Source organism: Bos indicus, chromosome 21 (genome assembly GCF_029378745.1).
Source record: "Bos indicus isolate NIAB-ARS_2022 breed Sahiwal x Tharparkar chromosome 21, NIAB-ARS_B.indTharparkar_mat_pri_1.0, whole genome shotgun sequence".
NCBI classification, from domain to species: Eukaryota; Metazoa; Chordata; class Mammalia; order Artiodactyla; family Bovidae; genus Bos; species Bos indicus.
The window spans coordinates 42998061-43015632 of NC_091780.1; the positions used below are offsets into that span (position 1 = coordinate 42998061).

The 17572-nt window shown below is 43.2% G+C and overlaps 1 protein-coding gene across 4 annotated transcripts in view; it reads left to right on the forward strand.

Annotated features, from left to right (window-relative positions):
* AKAP6 (A-kinase anchoring protein 6) overlaps positions 1–17572 on the forward strand; it is a 501454-nt gene that overhangs the window by 112608 nt on the left and 371274 nt on the right. For all 4 annotated transcript variants that reach the window (XM_070775437.1, XM_019983407.2, XM_070775438.1 and 1 more), the window contains exon 2: positions 66–423. In XM_070775437.1, the coding sequence (XP_070631538.1) occupies positions 100–423 (324 nt within the window). In that variant the 5' untranslated portion in view covers positions 66–99. The remainder of the gene's footprint in view (positions 1–65; positions 424–17572) is intronic.

A 17572-nucleotide genomic window follows, 5' to 3' on the forward strand; every position in this document is an offset into this window, starting at 1 on the left:
AGTATCATTCCTTTATTTGGCAATCTTGTCTGACTTTTGCTCTCTTCTTTCCTCTTGCCTTTCAGCTGTTTTGGAAAGAAGTAAGGTTTAGACTTCTCCATGTTAACCATGAGCGTGACACTTTCCCCTCTGAGGTCACAGGACCTGGATCCCATGGCCACTGATGCTTCACCCATGGCCATCAACTTGACGCCTACTGTGGAGCAGGGTGGAGGAGAAGAGGTGATGAGAGGCATGGATCCCGACCAGCAGTACGAAAAGCCTCCCCCATTGCATACAGGAGCCGACTGGAAGATTGTCCTCCACTTACCTGAGATTGAGACCTGGCTCCGGATGACCTCGGAGAGGGTCCGAGACCTAACCTATTCAGTCCAGCAGGACTCAGACAGCAAGCATGTGGATGTGCATCTAGTTCAACTAAAGGTAAGGACGGTCTCTGGGCTCAGGTCCATTCCAGACAGAAGTCTGAAGGTGGCTGCGGTAACTAGAGCCTGAGTTCTGTAATTCTCGATGAGAAAGCATCCAAGAAGGAAATCAGAACAACAGGTTTGAAACTATTATTTTTGTAGCTAAACATGGGCAGATTTCTTTCCTGGTTTTACTTTGTGAACTGAGCACCTAAAATAAAACTGACCTCAGGGGATAATGCAGAGAAATGAGGAAAGCAGGGGGGCATTTTTGTGCGATGCCATAGAAATCAGTAGTAAAGAATAAAAATATTACAAAAGGTTTACTAAAGACTCTCATAGATTAAAAAAAAAAAAAAAAAGTCAAACTGAGCCGATTGTATATGTATGTGATTACTACCTCCTGTTGAAGTCCATGCTGCCTTTGTGGCAAACCATGGATTCTGGCATGGTGGGGGAGGGCAGTGTTTTCCTTTTAGAATGAGTTCTTTCATCCAGGTACAATGCATCATGCAGAACAAAGGTGCTTTTATAACAACTCATCTAAAGTTCAAACATTAAAAGAATGTGTGTAACTTCTTGAGCCCTTCAGAAGCCTGACTGTTGATAATAATGAAATGGAGATGCTAGTAAAGAGTGCTATTAATAGAGATTTTGGCCTGGGGATCTCAAGATACAGGGAATCTTGCCCTCTGACGGCCTCTTCTCTCTTCCAGGTTCCCAAGGGAAATACACGCTCAGGTCAATGGTGGGCAAAAAAGCAAGGCAGATTTATAACCAATTAGGGCATTGGCCCGGAAAATCCCATGGATGGAGGAGACTGGTAGGCTGCAGTCCATGGAGTCGAAAAGAGTCGGACACGACTGAGCGACTTCCCTTTCACTTTTCATTTTCATGCATTGGAGAAGGAAATGGCAACCCACTCCAGTGTTCTTGCCTGGAGAATCCCATGGACGGAGAAGCCTGGTAGGCTGCAGTCCATGGGGTCACACAGAGTCAGACACGACTGAAGCGACTTAGCAGCAGTAGCAGCAGCAGCAGGGCATTGGCCCCAAACCCCAATGTAATTTTCTAGTCAGTTAGGTGAGATCCTAAGGAGAATTCCTCTGCCTGAACTGGTTCATATCAAATGATCTACAACCAAAGACCAAACAGATTCTTGGATCTTAATGCTTAAGTGACTTATCAGATGCAGCCATCATCGTGAGGGGAAAGGACAGTTGAGGGAGCACAGGTGCCCCAAATCCTGGAGCTGATCTAGCTCAGCCTCCTCAGACTGGCTCAGCAAATCTGGGACCCAGCTACTCCAAAAGAGAGAGTTTTCAAGAAAGGGAAGGGGAGGGGTTTTAGAGAGAAAAAACAAAAAGGCCAGAATGCCAAGGTGTCTTGGCCTCTCCCAGGCTGAGCAGGTGGGGTGATCTTCTTTCTATAGGTTCTTAGGAAGGAGAAAGCACCAAAAGGGTATCAGAGACAGCTGGGAACAAGCTTTACTGGAGTGCCAGCTGGCTGGTCTTCCCCCTGTGGCAGCAGAGTGTGGTGTGTCCTGCTGCACAGTCCCTTTAATCAGAGGAGCAGCCCTCTAGCTAGAGAAGGAAATGGCAACCCACTCCCGTATTCTTGCCTAGAGAATCCCAAGGACAGAAGAGCCTGGCAGGCTACAGTCCATGGAGTTGCAAGAGTCGAACACAACTTAGTGCCTAAACCACCACCACCACTAGCCCTCTAGCTCCTCCAGATTGGAGATAGAAGGAAATCGGGGGCTCCTCAGCAATCCTACTCTCCTCTGTTCCTGCTAATGTTGCACTTCTTCTGTGACTCCCATGAGGAAATGCAGGATTGAGTTTGCAAGGAAAGTTAACTGTTGCTCTCTAAAATGAGATCTTCCCAACCCAGGTATCGAACCCAGGGCTCCCACATTGCAGGAGGGTTCTTTGCTGTTTGAGCCACCTGCTGCTGCTGCTAAATTGTGTCAGTCATGTCCGTCTCTGTGTGACCCCATAGACAGCAGCCCCCCAGGGAAGCCCAATTAAGCACAGAATCTTTCAGATTTACACAGAAAATGTGGTAAATGATAAATGAGAATGGGGGGATGGAAATCTCCTTAGAAGACTCCACTAAAAATGCTGCTGCTGCTGCTAAGTCACTTCAGTCGTGTCCGACTCTGTGCGACCCCATAGACGGAAGCCCACCAGGCTCTCCCGTCCCTGGGATTCTCCAGGCAAGAACACTGGAGTGGGTTGCCATTTCCTTCTCCAATGCATGAAAGTGAAAAGTGAAAGGGAAGTCACTCAGTCGTGTCTGACTTCGCGACCGCATGGACTGAAGCCTACCAGGCTCCTCTGTCCATGGGATTTTCCAGGCAAGAGTACTGGAGTGGGGTGGCATCCCCTTCTCTGACTAAAAATGCTAAGGGCATCTAAAAACAATGTGTCAACTAACAACATTTAATTGTATCAATAGTGCGTAGGTAAAAACTTAAATTTTCATTCCATATGGAACATGAAGTTTTGTATGTCAACCAGGATTTTGTTCACTGTTGAGAAATCCCCTGTAGGGCAGTTTACTTTTTCTCAATGGAACTGCCTATTACCTTCTCACTCACTCTTCCTGCCTCCATCTAGCTCTGTCCCACTGTGTGGTCTGTCTGCCCTGCTGAGAATGGAGCCCTTGAGCAGGAAGTCAACACAGTGGTCACAGAGTAGTTAATAACATTTTAAGGGGTAAAGTGAAATTGTCTTATGTTAACTTAATTCTAGGAGTTCTATTATTACTTTCTTTGATGCTTAGTTTATCGGGTGACTTAACCAACAGTCTCTGAATATTATACTAACAGAATTTTCTAATAATAAGTCTAATAATAGAGCTCTTCTGCCTTGAACCCAAAGTCAAAGAGCTCTGATGAGTGAGCTATGGCCCTATCGACACAAGAGTTTAGTTTTGGTCTCCTACTTATTTAAGTTTCCCCTCTGTGTAATACTTTTTTTAATCAACCAAATAAGCATTTAGATGCATTTAAAAATATTTTAAATACATGTCATTCTTCAGATTTCCACACTGGATCCCCAAGAAAAAAGGGCTCTGGGTCACAGAATTTTATATGTGGAATCATAGCAAGACATCTTGTAGAAGCAGCTCTTAAGTTGGTGCTGCTGCTGCTGCTGCTAAGTCGCTTCAGTCGTGTCCAACTCTGTGCGACCCCATAGACAGCAGCCCACCAGGCTCCCCCGTCCCTGGGATTCTCCAGGCAAGAACACTGGAGTGGGTTGCCATTTCCTTCTCCAATACATGAAAGTGAAAAGTGAAAGTGAAGTTGCTCAGTCGTGTCCGACTCTTTGCGACCCCATGGACTGCAGCCTTCCAGGCTCCTCCGTCCATGGGATTTTCCAGGCAAGAGTACTGGAGTGGGGTGGCATCGCCTTCTACGAGCTCTTAAGTTAGGTGCACGCAAACCAGACAGGCAGGCCCAGCCCGGGGGCAAAGCCAGCCATCTGCTGTGGGGCATCCCAATTTGTCTTTATGCCTTGGTGAATTATTCAGTTTATTTATTATACAGTGAAAAAAAAATCACAAGGATGGGAATACCGTGGCTTTAAGGACCGTCTTGTTGTTGTTCAGTTGCTAAGTCATGTCTGACTCTTTGCACCCCACGGACTGCAGCATGCCAGCCTCCTCTGTCCTCCCAGAGTTTGCTCAAATTCATGTCCTTTGAGTCAGTGATACTATCTAACCATCTCATCCTCTGCCACCCTCTTTTGTTTTGTTTTTAATCTTTCCCAGCAACAGGGTCTTTTCCAATGAGTTGTCTCTTCACATCAGGTGGCCAAAGTGTTGGAGCTTCAGCATCAGTCCTTCCTATGAATATTCAGGGTTGATTTCCTTTAGGATTGACTGATTTGATCTCCTTGCAGCCCAAGGGGCTCTCAAGAGTCTTCTCCATCACCACAATTCCAAAGCATCAATTCTTCAGTGCTCAGTCTTCTTTATGGTCCAGCCATCTAGGCACAGATAATTTCTCAATTTATGTATATCCATCACAACATTTTCTAGGAGCCCCAACTTCCTAACAGACATCTTATGTCTCTAGTGAGCATCTCAAACCGATATGCTCATTGAAAAGCCCTGAATGCCTCCCCAGTGCTGTCTTCCCAATTTCAGTAAAAGGCACCCCTTTTTTTGCCAAGCCAAAACATGACTCCACACCCCACATATATGTCTGTTAAAAGTTCTAGGGATCCATCTTCAAAATATGCCCTAGATCCATTCACTTCTCCCTATACTACTGCTGCCAGCTGGGTCAAGTCATGTTGCTGCTTGCCTGGGCTACTTTTAGAGCCTCTTCTACTGTGTTGCAGTTTATTCTCTGCATAGCAGCCATGAGATCTTGTGAACATGTAAATCGGTCATGTGACTCCTTGCTCCCTGTTGGCTTGTAATAAAATCCAGCTCTCTTCCTGTGGCTCTATCTTTGCCTGCTTCTCTATCTGTGTCTCCTGTTACTTTCCCCTTGTTTATAAAGCTCCAAGCAGATTGAAAGTTCCAAAGAAATGTTAGGCTGGTTCTTGCCTCATAGCTTTTCCTGTGTCCTCTGCCTAGAAATGCTCATCCTCTAGCTTGATCTGGTAGATTCTGGATCCTCATCAAACAGTGAGCCAGAGGCATGGTCCAGTTCTGATATCTGGAGGCACAAACCTGGGAGAGGGTTGAGCAGGGTTTGGGAGTGAGCTGGGACCCCTGCTATGGTTGGTGAAAGGCAAGCACAGAAAAAGGAGTTACCCTCACCTAACTTGTCTACACACCTCAAACTCCCTTTCACACTGATTGTTCTAAATCTTGTCGTCATGGTCTTCTCTACCATCCTGTTGATATATAACTTACATTAGCTGGGACATGCTTTTGGAAAATGTTCAGAGTGGGGTTCACCCTCTGATTTTATATTAAATGTCACTTTCTCAAAGAAGCTATTCCTGATCCCTATTCTTAAAACACTCATCTCCTCCCCCAGCAATTATCTAGTCCACTATTCAGCTTATTTTTGGTAATAGTTCTTATCATTAGCTTTAATTTCCTTATTTATTTGTTTGTATTAGTTCCAGGGACCTCAAATGTATAATTCTCCACTGTATCCCAGTTGCCTAGGGCAAGGGCTGGGCATCTTTGGGTAGCTCGGTTCGTATATGTGGTTGGATCACTTCATTTCAGTTGAGTCGCTCAGTCGTGTCAGACTCTTTGCGACCCCATGAATCACAGCACGCCAGGCCTCCCTGTCCATCACCAACTCCCAGAGTTCACTCAGACTCACGTCCATCGAGTCAGTGATGCCATCCAGCCATCTCATCCTCTGTTGTCCCCTTCTCCTCCTGCCCCCAATCACTCCCATCATCAGAGTCTTTTCCAATGAGTCAACTCTTTGCATGAGGTGGCCAAAGTACTGGAGCTTCAGCTTTAGCATCATTCCTTCCAAAGAAATCCCAGGGCTGATCTCCTTCAGAATGGACTGGTTGGATCTCCTTGCAGTCCAAGGGACTCTCAAGAGTCTTCTCCAACACCACAGTTTAAATGCATCAATTCTTCAGCGGTCAGTCTTCTTCACAGTCCAACTCTCACATCCATACATGACCACAGGAAAAACCATAGCCTTCATTAGATGGACCTTTGTTGGCAAAGCAATGTCTCTGCTTTTGAGTATGCTATCTAGGTTGGTCATAACTTTCCTTCCAAGGAGTAAGCATCTTTTAATTTCATGGCTGCAAATTTCATGGCTGCAGTCACCATCTGCAGTGATTTTGGAGCCCAAAAAATAAAGTCTGATACTGTTTCCACTATTTCCCATGAAGTGATGGGACCGGATGCCATGATCTTTGTTTTTTGAATGTTGAGCTTTAAGCCAACGTTTTCACTCTCCACTTTCACTTTCATCAAGAGCCTTTTTAGTTCCTCTTCACTTTCTGCCATAAGGGTGGTGTCATCTGCATATCTGAGGTTATTGATATTTCTCCCGGCAATCTTGATTCCAGCTTGTTTCTTCCAGTCCAGCATTTCTCATGGTGTACTCTGCATATAAGTTAAATAAGCAGGGTGACAATATACAGCCTTGATGTACTCCTTTTCCTATTTGGAACCAGTCTGTTGTTCCATGTCCAGTCTAACTGTTGCCTCCTGACCTGCATACAGATTTCTCAAGAGGCAGGTCAGGTGGTCTGATATTCCCATCTCTTTCAGAATTTCCCACAGTTTATTGTGATCCACACAGTCAAAGGCTTTGGCATAGTCAATAAAGCAGAAATAGATGTTTTTCTGGAACTCTCTTGCTTTATCGATGATCCAGCGGATGTTGGCAATTTGATCTCTGCTTCCTCTGCCTTTTCTAAAACCAGCTTGAACATCTGGAAGTTCATGGTTCACGTATTGCTGAAGCCTGACTTGGAGAATTTTAAGCATTACTTTACTAGTGTGTGAGATGAGTGCAATTGTGCAGTAGTTGAGCATTCTTTGGCATTGCCTTTCTTTGGGATTGGAATGAAAACTGACCTTTTCCAGTCCTGTGGCCACTGCTGAGTTTTCCAAATTTGCTGGCACATTGAGTGCAGCACTTTCACAGCATCATCTTTCAGGATTTGAAATAGCTCAACTGGAATGCTATCACCTCCACTAGCTTTGTTCGTAGTGATGCTTTCTAAGACCCACTTGACTTCACATTCCAGGATGTCTGGCTCTAGGTGAGTGATCACACCATCATGATTATCTGGGTCATGAAGATCTTTTTTGTACAGTTCTTCTGTGTATTCTTGCCACCTCTTCTTAATATCTTCTGCTTCTGTTAGGTCCATACCATTTCTGTCCTTTATCGAGCCCATCTTTGCATGAAATGTTCCTTTGGTATTTCTAATTTTCTTGAAGAGATCTCTGCTGCTGCTGCTGCTAAGTCTCTTCAGTCGTGTCTGACTCTGTGTGTCCCCTTAGATGGCAGCGCACCAGGCTCCCCCATCCCTGGGATTCTCCAGGCAAGAACACTGGAGTGGGTTGCCATTTCCTTCTCCAATGCATGAAAGTGAAAAGTGAAAGGGAAGTCGCTCAGTCGTATCCAACTCCTAGCGACTCCATGGACTGCAGCCTACCAGGCTCCTCCATCCATGGGATTTTCCAGGCAAGAGTACTGGAGTGGGGTGCCATTGCCTGGTCTTTCCCATTCTGTTGTTTTCCTCTATTTCTTTGCATTGATCGCTGAAGAAGGCTTTCTTATCTCTTCTTGCTATTCTTTGGAACTCTGCATTCAGATGCTTATATCTTTCCTTTTCTCCTTCGCTTTTCGCTTCTCTTCTTTTCACAGCTATTTGTAAGGCCTCCCCAGACAGCCATTTTGCTTTTTTGCATTTCTTTTCCATGGGGATGGTCTTGATCCCTGTCTCCTGTACTACTACTGCTAAGTCACTTCGGTCATGTCCGACTCTGTGCGACACCAGAGATGGCAGCCCACCAGGCTCCCTCATCCCTGGGATTCTCGAGGCAAGAATACTGGAGTCTGTTGCCATTTCCTTCTCCAGTGCATAAAAGTGAAAAATGAAAGGGAAGTCGCTCAATCGTGTCTGACTCTTCATGACCCCATGGACTGCAGCCTACCAGGCTCCTCCATCCATGGGATTTTCCAGACAAGAGTACTGGAGTGGGGTGCCATTGCCTTCTCTGATGCAATTGTCTCCTGTACAATAAGTCCAAATCTGTATGGTCAGTGCCTTCTCTCCCTGTAGGCAGGCTTGCTCTGGAATTAACAAGCAGGAAGCCTGCTTGGTGAGGATTGAATTAAGACAATGGCCTTGGATGACTCAGGCCCAAATGCGTTTGGGACAGTACTCTCCCATGGGGGAGAGTCTGTGAGTAATTCAGGAATCTTGGAGATCTTGTCTGGGGAGTCTGCCTGGGAGAGTCTATTCTTTCTATAGGTAGCTGTATTGGTCTTCCTCCCAACCCACTTTCAGTTTGACTCCTCCTTTGGTAAGGATTTCAGTCAATAAACTAGAGGGCCTGAACAATTCTTTTTCTTTAAAGGTAACTAAACTTCTCTTCTGGTCATTGTGTTGATCTGAAAGTTTATTAATCAGAGACTACTCTTACCAACCTATTTCCAAGTTCTTAGGGGAAGTTTTATTATAACCCTTCAGATCAGATCAGATCAGATCAGTCACTCAGTCGTGTCCGATTCTTTTCGACCCCATGAATCGCAGCACACCAGGCCTCCCTTTCCATCACCAACTCCCAGAGTTCACTCAGACTCACGTCCATCGAGTCAGTGATGCCATCCAGCCATCTCATCCTCTGTCGTCCCCTTCTCCTCCTGCCCCCAATCCCTCCCAGCATCAGAGTCTTTTCCAATGAGTCAACTCTTCTCATGAGGTGGCCAAAGTACTGGAGTTTCAGCCTTAGGATGAACTAAAAACCACTAAAGTCCCCAAAATGGGAGGGGGTGGTGGTTATTGTTCTAGAGGGTGAATTAAAAATGTCTCACCTTAAGATTAAAATATGTAATCCACAAATTTTGCTTCTTAGCTTCCAGATACAATACTTAAGGAAGAAATATGAGAGGCAAGCTGAACCATTTTTAGAAATTCTCCCCCACCCCTCCATCCCACCCCCATTCCTTTGGATTCGGAGGCTGTTCTCTGCAGGAAAACCAGAACAAGAACCTTAAAAGGGTTTGACTCTTAACTGAAATTTCTGCTCTGAATGAATATATTTGGGTGCTAAATAAGTGTAGATAACTATGCTTCCTGATTAACAGTCATCTTAGAATATTATTTATATTCCTGGAAGCATGATAGCAGGAAAGAGACAAGCTTAGACTAAAAGATGTGGCTGGATGACAAGTGAAAGTCTTGAAGTGACTTTACTGGAATCAGCTCCCTAAATAACACACTTAAGATTCTCAAAGTTAGAACACTGAGTAGGTACTGTGTTTATAAGATGTTCTGACTGGGCTATATCCAGACTGAGATTGTGCCTGACATGTGGAATTAAATCTAGATACGCAGTGACTCACATGGAGGGCCTGGAGGGCTTACTGGGGAAAAGGCTTGGATCCTCTCTACAGCTGGGATTCTCATATCAGATGTACCTGACGAACTGAAGACAATGGAAGTCCTGGGATGATGAACTCCTGGAAGGGGATTCACCTTCATTATGGGGCAAGGAATCTTCCCCAGAGCAGGGAGGGAGTATGGTTGTGGTAAAGTGTGTTCTCAGTCCTAGAACCCATCTTAAGCAGCCACCACCTGGCAGCATGGGTACCCAGGGAAGGGAAAAGGCTGTGGGTATAACTTGGAGGACCTGTCTCAGCTGTCTCTGTGCCTGGGTGCTTGGGCTTCTCTCCTCCCCTTGCTCCACAGATATAGAGGGAAAGAATATTCTCTTTCGCTTACCACGGAAGCATAACAGGCTCTGCCTATGATGGCAGAGGTTGTACTAAGGTGGCAGTTGTGGAGTCTACTGGCTGGAACAGTGAGCAACAGCCAGGGTGAACTCTTGGGTACATCCAAAACACACCACAGGCGTTTCATAAATTCTTTATAACAGGAACTCTGAGTGGAACTAAACTTCTGACATCATAGTTTAGGGCTTAGAGGATCTGATCTTAATAAACTGTGTGAAATATTCAATTAAAAGATTTTTAAGTAGTTTTCAGTTTGTAATATTTTGTTGTTCAGTCACCAAGTTGTGTCCAGCTCTTTGCAACCCCATGGATTGTAGCACACAACGCTCCTCTTTCCTCCACTATCTCCTGCCACTTACTCGTTTCAGTTGTGTCTGACTCTGTGCATCCCCATGGACTGTAGCCTGTCAGGCTCCTCTGTCCATGGGGATTCTCCAGGCAAGAATACTGTACTGGATTGCCATACCATCTTCCAGGGGATCTTCCTGACTCAGGGATAGAACCCAGGTCTCCCACATTGTAGGCAGATTCTTTACCATCTGAGCCATCAGGGAAGCCCTGGAGTTTGCTTATATTCATGTCCATTAAGTCAGTGATGCTATCAAACTATCTCATCCTCTGCCACCCCCTTCTCCTTTTGCCTTCAGTCTTTACCAGCATCAGGGTCTCTTTCAGTGAGTCAGCTCTTTGCAGTCAGGTGTCCAATGGATTGGAGTTTCAGCTTCAGCAACAGTCTTCCAATGAGTATTCAGGGTTGATTTCCTTTAGGATTGACTGGTTGGATCTCCTTGCAGTCCATGAGACTCTCAAGAGTCTTCTCCAGGACCACAATATGAAAGCATCAAATCATGGGCACTCAGCCTTCTTTATGGTCGAGCTCTCACATCTGTACATGACTACTGGAAAAACTATAGCTTTGCCTATACAGACCTTTGTCAGTGAAATGATGTCTCTTGCCTTCTAATACACTGTCTTGGTTTGTCATAGCTTTCCTTCCAAGCAGCAGTTGCCTTTTAATTTCATGGCTGCAGTCACCATCCACAGTGATTTGGAGCCCAAGAAAATAAAATCTGTCAATGCTTCCACTTTTTCCCCTTCATTTTGCCATGAAGTGATGGGAACAGATGCCACAATCTTATTTTTTGAATATTGAGTTTTAAGCCAGCTTTTCACTCTCCTCTTTCACCCTCATCAAGAGGCTCTTTAGTTCCTCTTCACCTTCCTCCATTAGAGTGGTGTCATTTGCATATCTGAGGTTGTTGGTATTTCTCCTGGCAATCTTGATTCCAGCTTGTGATTCATCCAGCCCAGCATTTTGCATGATGGACTCTGCATAGAAGTTAAATGAGCAGGGTGACAATATGCAGCCTTGACATACTCCTTTCCCAGTTTTGAACCAGTTGGTTGTTGCATGTAAAGTTCTAACTGTTGCTTCTTGACCTAGATAGAAGTTTCTCTGGAGACAGGTAGGGTGGTCTGGTATTCTCATCTCTTTAGGAATTTTCCACAGTTTGTTGTGATTACACAGTCAAAGGTTTTTCCGTAGTTAATGAAGCAGATGTAGATATTTTTCTGGAATTCTCTTGCCTTCTCCATGATCCAGCAGATGATAGCAATTTGATCTCTGGTTTTTCTAAACCCAGCTTGTACAGCTGGAAGTTCATTGTTCACGTCTTGCTGAAGCCTACCTTGAAGGATTTTGAGCATAACTTTATTAACATGTGAAATGAGTGCAATTATACAGTAGTTGGGATATTCTTTGGCACTGCCCTTTTTTGAGATTGGAATGAAAACTGACATTTTTCAGTCCTGTGGCCACTGCTGAGTTTTCCAAATTTGCTGGCCTATTGAGTGCATCACTTTAACAGCATCATCTTTTAGGATTTTAAATAGCTCAGCTAGAATTCCATCACCTCCAATAGTTTTGTTCATTATAATGTTTCTTTAAGGCCACTTGACTTCACACTCCAGGATGTCTGGCTATAGATGAGTAACCACACCATCATGGTTATCTGGGTCATTAAGACTTCTTTTTTGCATAGTTCTTCTGTGTGTATTCTTGCCATCTCTTCTTAATCTCTTCTGCTTCTGTTAGGTCCTTACCATTTCTGTCCTCTCTTTGGTCCATTCTTGCATGAAATGTTCCCTGGATATCTCCAGTTTTCTTGAAGAGATCTCTAGTCTTTCCCATTTTATTGGTTTCCTCTTATTTCTTTGCATTGTTAACTTAAGAAGGCCTCCTTATTTCGCCTTGCTATTCTCTGGAACTCTGCATTCATTTGGGTATATCTTTCCCTTTATCTTTTGCCTTTTGCTTCTTTTCTTTCCTCAGCTATTTGTAAAGTCTCCTCAGACAACCACTTTGCCTTCTTGCATTTCTTTTTCTTTGTAACGTATCTTAAGTTAAATAAGTACTAGTTTAAGATCAAAGACCAAATGTCTTTGTTTTGGGGCAAAGACATTTGCCCCAGGAGTAAATATTTTCCCTTTCATTCTTTAGATGGCTGTTTTTCAAAAAGTATATCTCAGTGTGTTCAGATCAGATTAGTCGCTCAGTCGTGTCCGACTCTTTGCGACCCCATGAATTGCAGCACGCCAGGCCTCCCTGTCCATCACCAATTCCCGGAGTTCACTGAGATTCACGTCCATCGAGTCAGCAATGCCATCCAGCCATCTTAGTGGTTGTGAAATCAATTCAATGAACTAAAGAGATGAAACTGAAGTAGAATTACATAAAGTAGGATAAATACTATTTTGTGAAACTTGGCTTTCATTATATATATATATATATGCTTGGTCATGATGTATAATTTATGTCTTTCTCTGAGTCAATGCCAGAACAGTTTGATAGTTACTGCTTTTTCCCCTCATATCTTTGATATGTACTTTAATTGTGCAATCTATTATGCAAGTAAGGGTAACCTGGTACCAATTTTTGCAACTTAATTTTTTTTTTTTGGTATTTATATGGGATCAGATGACAACCCCAAAGCATATTCAAATCTCAGAAAGTGAGAAAACGAAGCTGATTTCTGTTTGTAGATATGAGGATGTTGAAGTTTTTTATTTTCCCAAAGCCCAGATTTGTTGCTTGAATCTTCTTTCGGCTAATATGTCTTCCTCAGGGTGTATCTTCTCAGGAAATATGAATACTAGCTGTCAAGTGTCCTGGAAGTATGATTTCAGTAAAATGATTAACAGTGGAAAAGGTTTTCCTATTATTAGTGCTTAGGTTATATAAAGACAGTTGGTATCACTGACCATGAAAAATGGATGACGTAACAAGATTGATGCTTTTGAACTGTGGTGTTGGAGAAGACTCTTGAGAGTCCCTTGGACTGCAAGGAGATCCAATCAGTCCATCCTAAAGGAAATCGGTCCTGAATATTCATTGGAAGAACTGATGCTGAAGTTGAAACTCCAATACTTTGGCTACCTGATGCAAAGAACTAACTCATTTGAAAAGACCCTGATGCTAGGAAAGATTGAAGGTGGGAGGAGAAGGGAATGCCAGAGGATGAGATGGTTGGATGGCATCACCGACTCAATGGACATGAGTTTGAGTAAGCTCTGGGAGTTGGTGATGGACAGGGAAGCCTGGCGTGCTATAGTCCATGAGGTTGTAAAGAGTTGGACACGACTGAGTGACTGAACTGAATTGAACAAGAGTGTTTAATGTTCAAGAAGGCTAATTTTAGATATGTAATTATGTGAAAAAAAGTCTTAGTTGTTGAGTAATTACCTCCACCCCCTGCACACATACTCTAAGTGCTAAATAAATACTTTTTGATAGTTGCATGATTAATATTTTTCATGATGATTTTGGAAGATCTAAAAATCTCACATCAAGAACATATTTAATAATACATATGAATATTCTTGGTTAAGACTTGGGAAGTCTTGGGAAGGGTGACATGGAAAAAATAACTTTAGTTATTTGTGACACATGTTGTGAAAGATTTTGGCTATGTATGGACCTTAGCCACGTGTGCCTGCATATTTAGAGTTGAGGATGGGAGGACTAATTATTGAGGTGGCCCACCAAGTTTACTAGATTGTCCAGCTGTGTAATTTTTAATTAGCAATAGTAGAATGGAAAATGATAATTATCACAGGCTTCCCAATTTGAAGGAAACCATAAAAACAGAGTTTAAGGAAAAGTAATAAATATCATTAAAGGATTTAGAAATGAGTCCAATGAGAAAAATCTAAAGAAACCAGTATTTTGATTAGAGAAGTGTTATTGGGATCTGTTGCTTAAAAAGTAGTTTTAAAATAATGTCAGCATGAACAATCACTGAGCAACAGTAGCCATCAGTTTTTATGATCTCAGGGAGTTAGATATTTCTAGGGGCAGCCCAGAGGTAGGATATGAGTTAATTCTTCCCTTTCCTGGAGAGTTTTTTGTTCAATAGCATTTACTGAATGCCTGATATGTTCTAGGAGTTTTTGCTTACAGTATTTTATTCAATCCTTACCTTAATCCCCTAGTAGAGATGAAGAAATTAAGTCCCAGAAATGTTAGTAGGTGATCGACCTGGGAGTCAAACAAGCTTTCAGAGCCTCAAGTCTAATATTCTTTCTACTTGAGTGCAGTGTCCTCACACCCTCACACCCTGCTATAGGTGTGAGAAATTTTATTGGATATAAAGTATAAGATATTAGTTCTGGTTTTCTTGTACTAGATGGTTGAGATGAATGGATGTGAGGATGGGGGCTCATGTTTTTAATTAAGAAGAAGCTTAGTATTTTAAGCTTCTTCTTAATTTAAAATATTTTGTATTTTGATTCATCACAAGTAGGAATGTGAAGTTTTAGAAATGGGGACATTAATGAAATCCTGAAATTCCTTTGAGTAGGAGTGTTATTCATAGATTATGCAATAGAGAGATGTTTTTCCTCTCCGTTGTTGCTCCTTTGCCTACTCTCTTCATTTCAAAGTTTTCATCTCAAAAGAGGGAAACGTGATCTAATTAAAGTGAACTGATACTAAGGTGTGAATTACTAGTATCCTAACATGGAAGTGGATGGAGCAAGAGATGAACACCTTTATCGAAAAATGTTAACTAATCAGTTGATTTCCAGGTATGTCACGTGTAGAGAGAGTGTTTTTCATCCTTGCTTATGCAGTAGAGGGAGAAGGCAATGGCACCCCACTCCAGTACTCTTGCCTGGCAAATCCCATGGATGGAGGAGCCTGGCAGGCTGCAGTCCATGGGGTCACTAGGAGTCAGACATGACTGAGCAACTTCACTTTCACTTTTCACTTTCATGCATTGGAGAAGGAAATGGCAGCCCACTCCAGTGTTCTTGCTTGGAGAATTGCAGGGACAGGGGAGCCTGGTGGGCTGCCGTCTCTGGGGTTGCACAGAGTCGGACATGACTGAAGCGACTTAGCAGTAGCAGTAGCAGTATGCAGTAGAATCTCCTAGGAAGCTTTAACAAGCCCATTTCCCAGGCCCTGTTGTAGACAGTGATATGAGAGTCTGAGTTTGGACCTAGGCATCAGTACTTTTAAAGTCTCCGCTAGTGGTTCCAGTGCACAGGCTAGAGCTGACCACCCTCAAAGGAGACACTTTTGAACAGAGGGCTTTTGGATATGTCTTGCTTGTTCCATTTTTCCTTTCCTCCCAAATCGACAGCAAGGGATTTAAAATCACTTATTTAGGAGCAAAGACTCCTATGAAATTACTGTTTTGAACTTTTTCAGTTTGCCAAGTGACCTTCAGTTCAGTTCAGTCTCTCATTCGTGTCCGACTCTTTGCGACCCCATGAATCGCAGCGTGCCAGGCCTCCCTGTCCATCACCAACTCCCGGAGTTCACCCAAACTCATGTCCATTGAGTTGGTGATGCCATCCAGCCATCTCATCCTCTGTCGTCCCCTTCTCCTCCTGCCCCCAGTCCCTCCCAGCATCAGAGTCTTTTCCAATGAGTCAACTCTTCACATGAGGTGGCCAAAGTATTGGAGTTTCAGCTTCAGCATCAGTCCTTCCAAAGAACACCCAGGACTGATCTTTAGAATGGACTGTTTGAGAAACCTTATAAAAAAGTAAAAATTTTGGGAAGGAAGTAATAAGTCCACGCCAGACACCAGCCCATATGTTTTAGATGTACTCTTTTACGTTACTTAGGACTTCCCTGGGGGTCCATGGTTAAGATTCCGTGCTTCCAATGCAGGGGGCACTGGTTCAATCCCTGGCTGGGGAACTACGATCCTACATGCTATATGGTCAAAAAAATTTTTATTAAATGAATGAATGAATACACACCCATACTCATAATTGTAAGAAATGCCTCAAAATATTATGTTTTATTAACTGTTATATTAACTGTTATATTAACAGTGTTTACCTACAAAAGAAAAACTGAATCCAGAAAAAGTAAATGTTTCTCTCTTAATTCTCACGACAACTTTTTAAGCTAGAAATTATTCTGTAGAGAAGTCCAGGCTCAGGACTGCCCACCTATAGTTGTTCAGGTTATATACAAATGGTACCTTTGGAGGTTGTGCAGTTTCCTGGTATAACTTTTTGTGCTGCCTTGTGTAGGCCTGGGAGATAGCTTGTGCACAGGATGCTTTGATTATAAAAGATGGAAGGGGCTTTCCCCTGGAGTCGAGGAATGATGAATGATATATGTCATTGAACTTAGAGGAGACACATTTTGAAGGGCCACAAATATTTTAAATCCCTCGGAGGAGTCTGGGCTTGATACAGTAGTTATACAGACACCTACGAACAAAGAAATAACATGATAAAAACCTGGGTCTTGGCATGAATCTGTGGGTGTGTGCATAGTAATCTGGGAAGGAGAGAGATGTGAAACAGTTTATGAGGATGTTCAGTAAATAACACAAAGTTGGTGGACTTGCGTGGTGGTAACAGGAAGCAAGAAACAGCCCATTAGACCAGGCCACTGTGGCAAACCAGGAAGGTAGCTGGGGAGTCAGAGGCAACTGATTCTCTGTGGCTTTGTTTGCCCTCCTTGGGCACAAATCAAACTGGTATAACTGTTATCACCTGCCATTAGGGCTCAGGGCTGTGTTTCTTTATACACATGTGAACAGAATAAAAAGGAATAGGGTAGAAATTTCTTCTGTCTTCATTTTAGCAGCATGGCTGTTACTAGAGGGCTTTTAGTATAAGCTGCTTCTATTGTTATGAGATACTCAAACCACTAATTTTTTTCATTATTTGAATGAGGCAAATTTACCAAAATCATTGTTTAATAGACATGGAATATGTGAAATGAAGATGGAAAGTGATATGCTCTTCACCCGAAGAAGAGAGAGTGAGTATAAGGTCTACTGGAGAACTGATTCATGAGGAGGGAGCTAGCCTGGGTGAAATTCCAAAGAAAGTTTTCAGTATGCATTGTAGTGTCCCTCCTTTCCAGAAACTTAAAGTCTATCAAAAGACCCTATAAAATCATTCAAACAACAGTGTTAAGAATGGCTGCAGCTCAAACCTTCGCTACTGCAAAGGGAATTAATATTATCACATTGGCCAAACGAATCCACCTCTGTAGTTTGGGGAGTTAGGTGCTACTGACAAGATGGGGAGAGTCATCCACATGACACATGTAGGAGACTACCTCCTTTATGCACGTATGTCTGCATCCTGGAAGTAACACAGGTGAAATGTTGTTTTAAAAAATATTTCAACTGCAGTGTTTACCTCTCTTAGCCTCTGGCTGCCCTCCCAGTGAAAGTTGCTCAGTTATGTCCAACTCTTTGCGACTCCA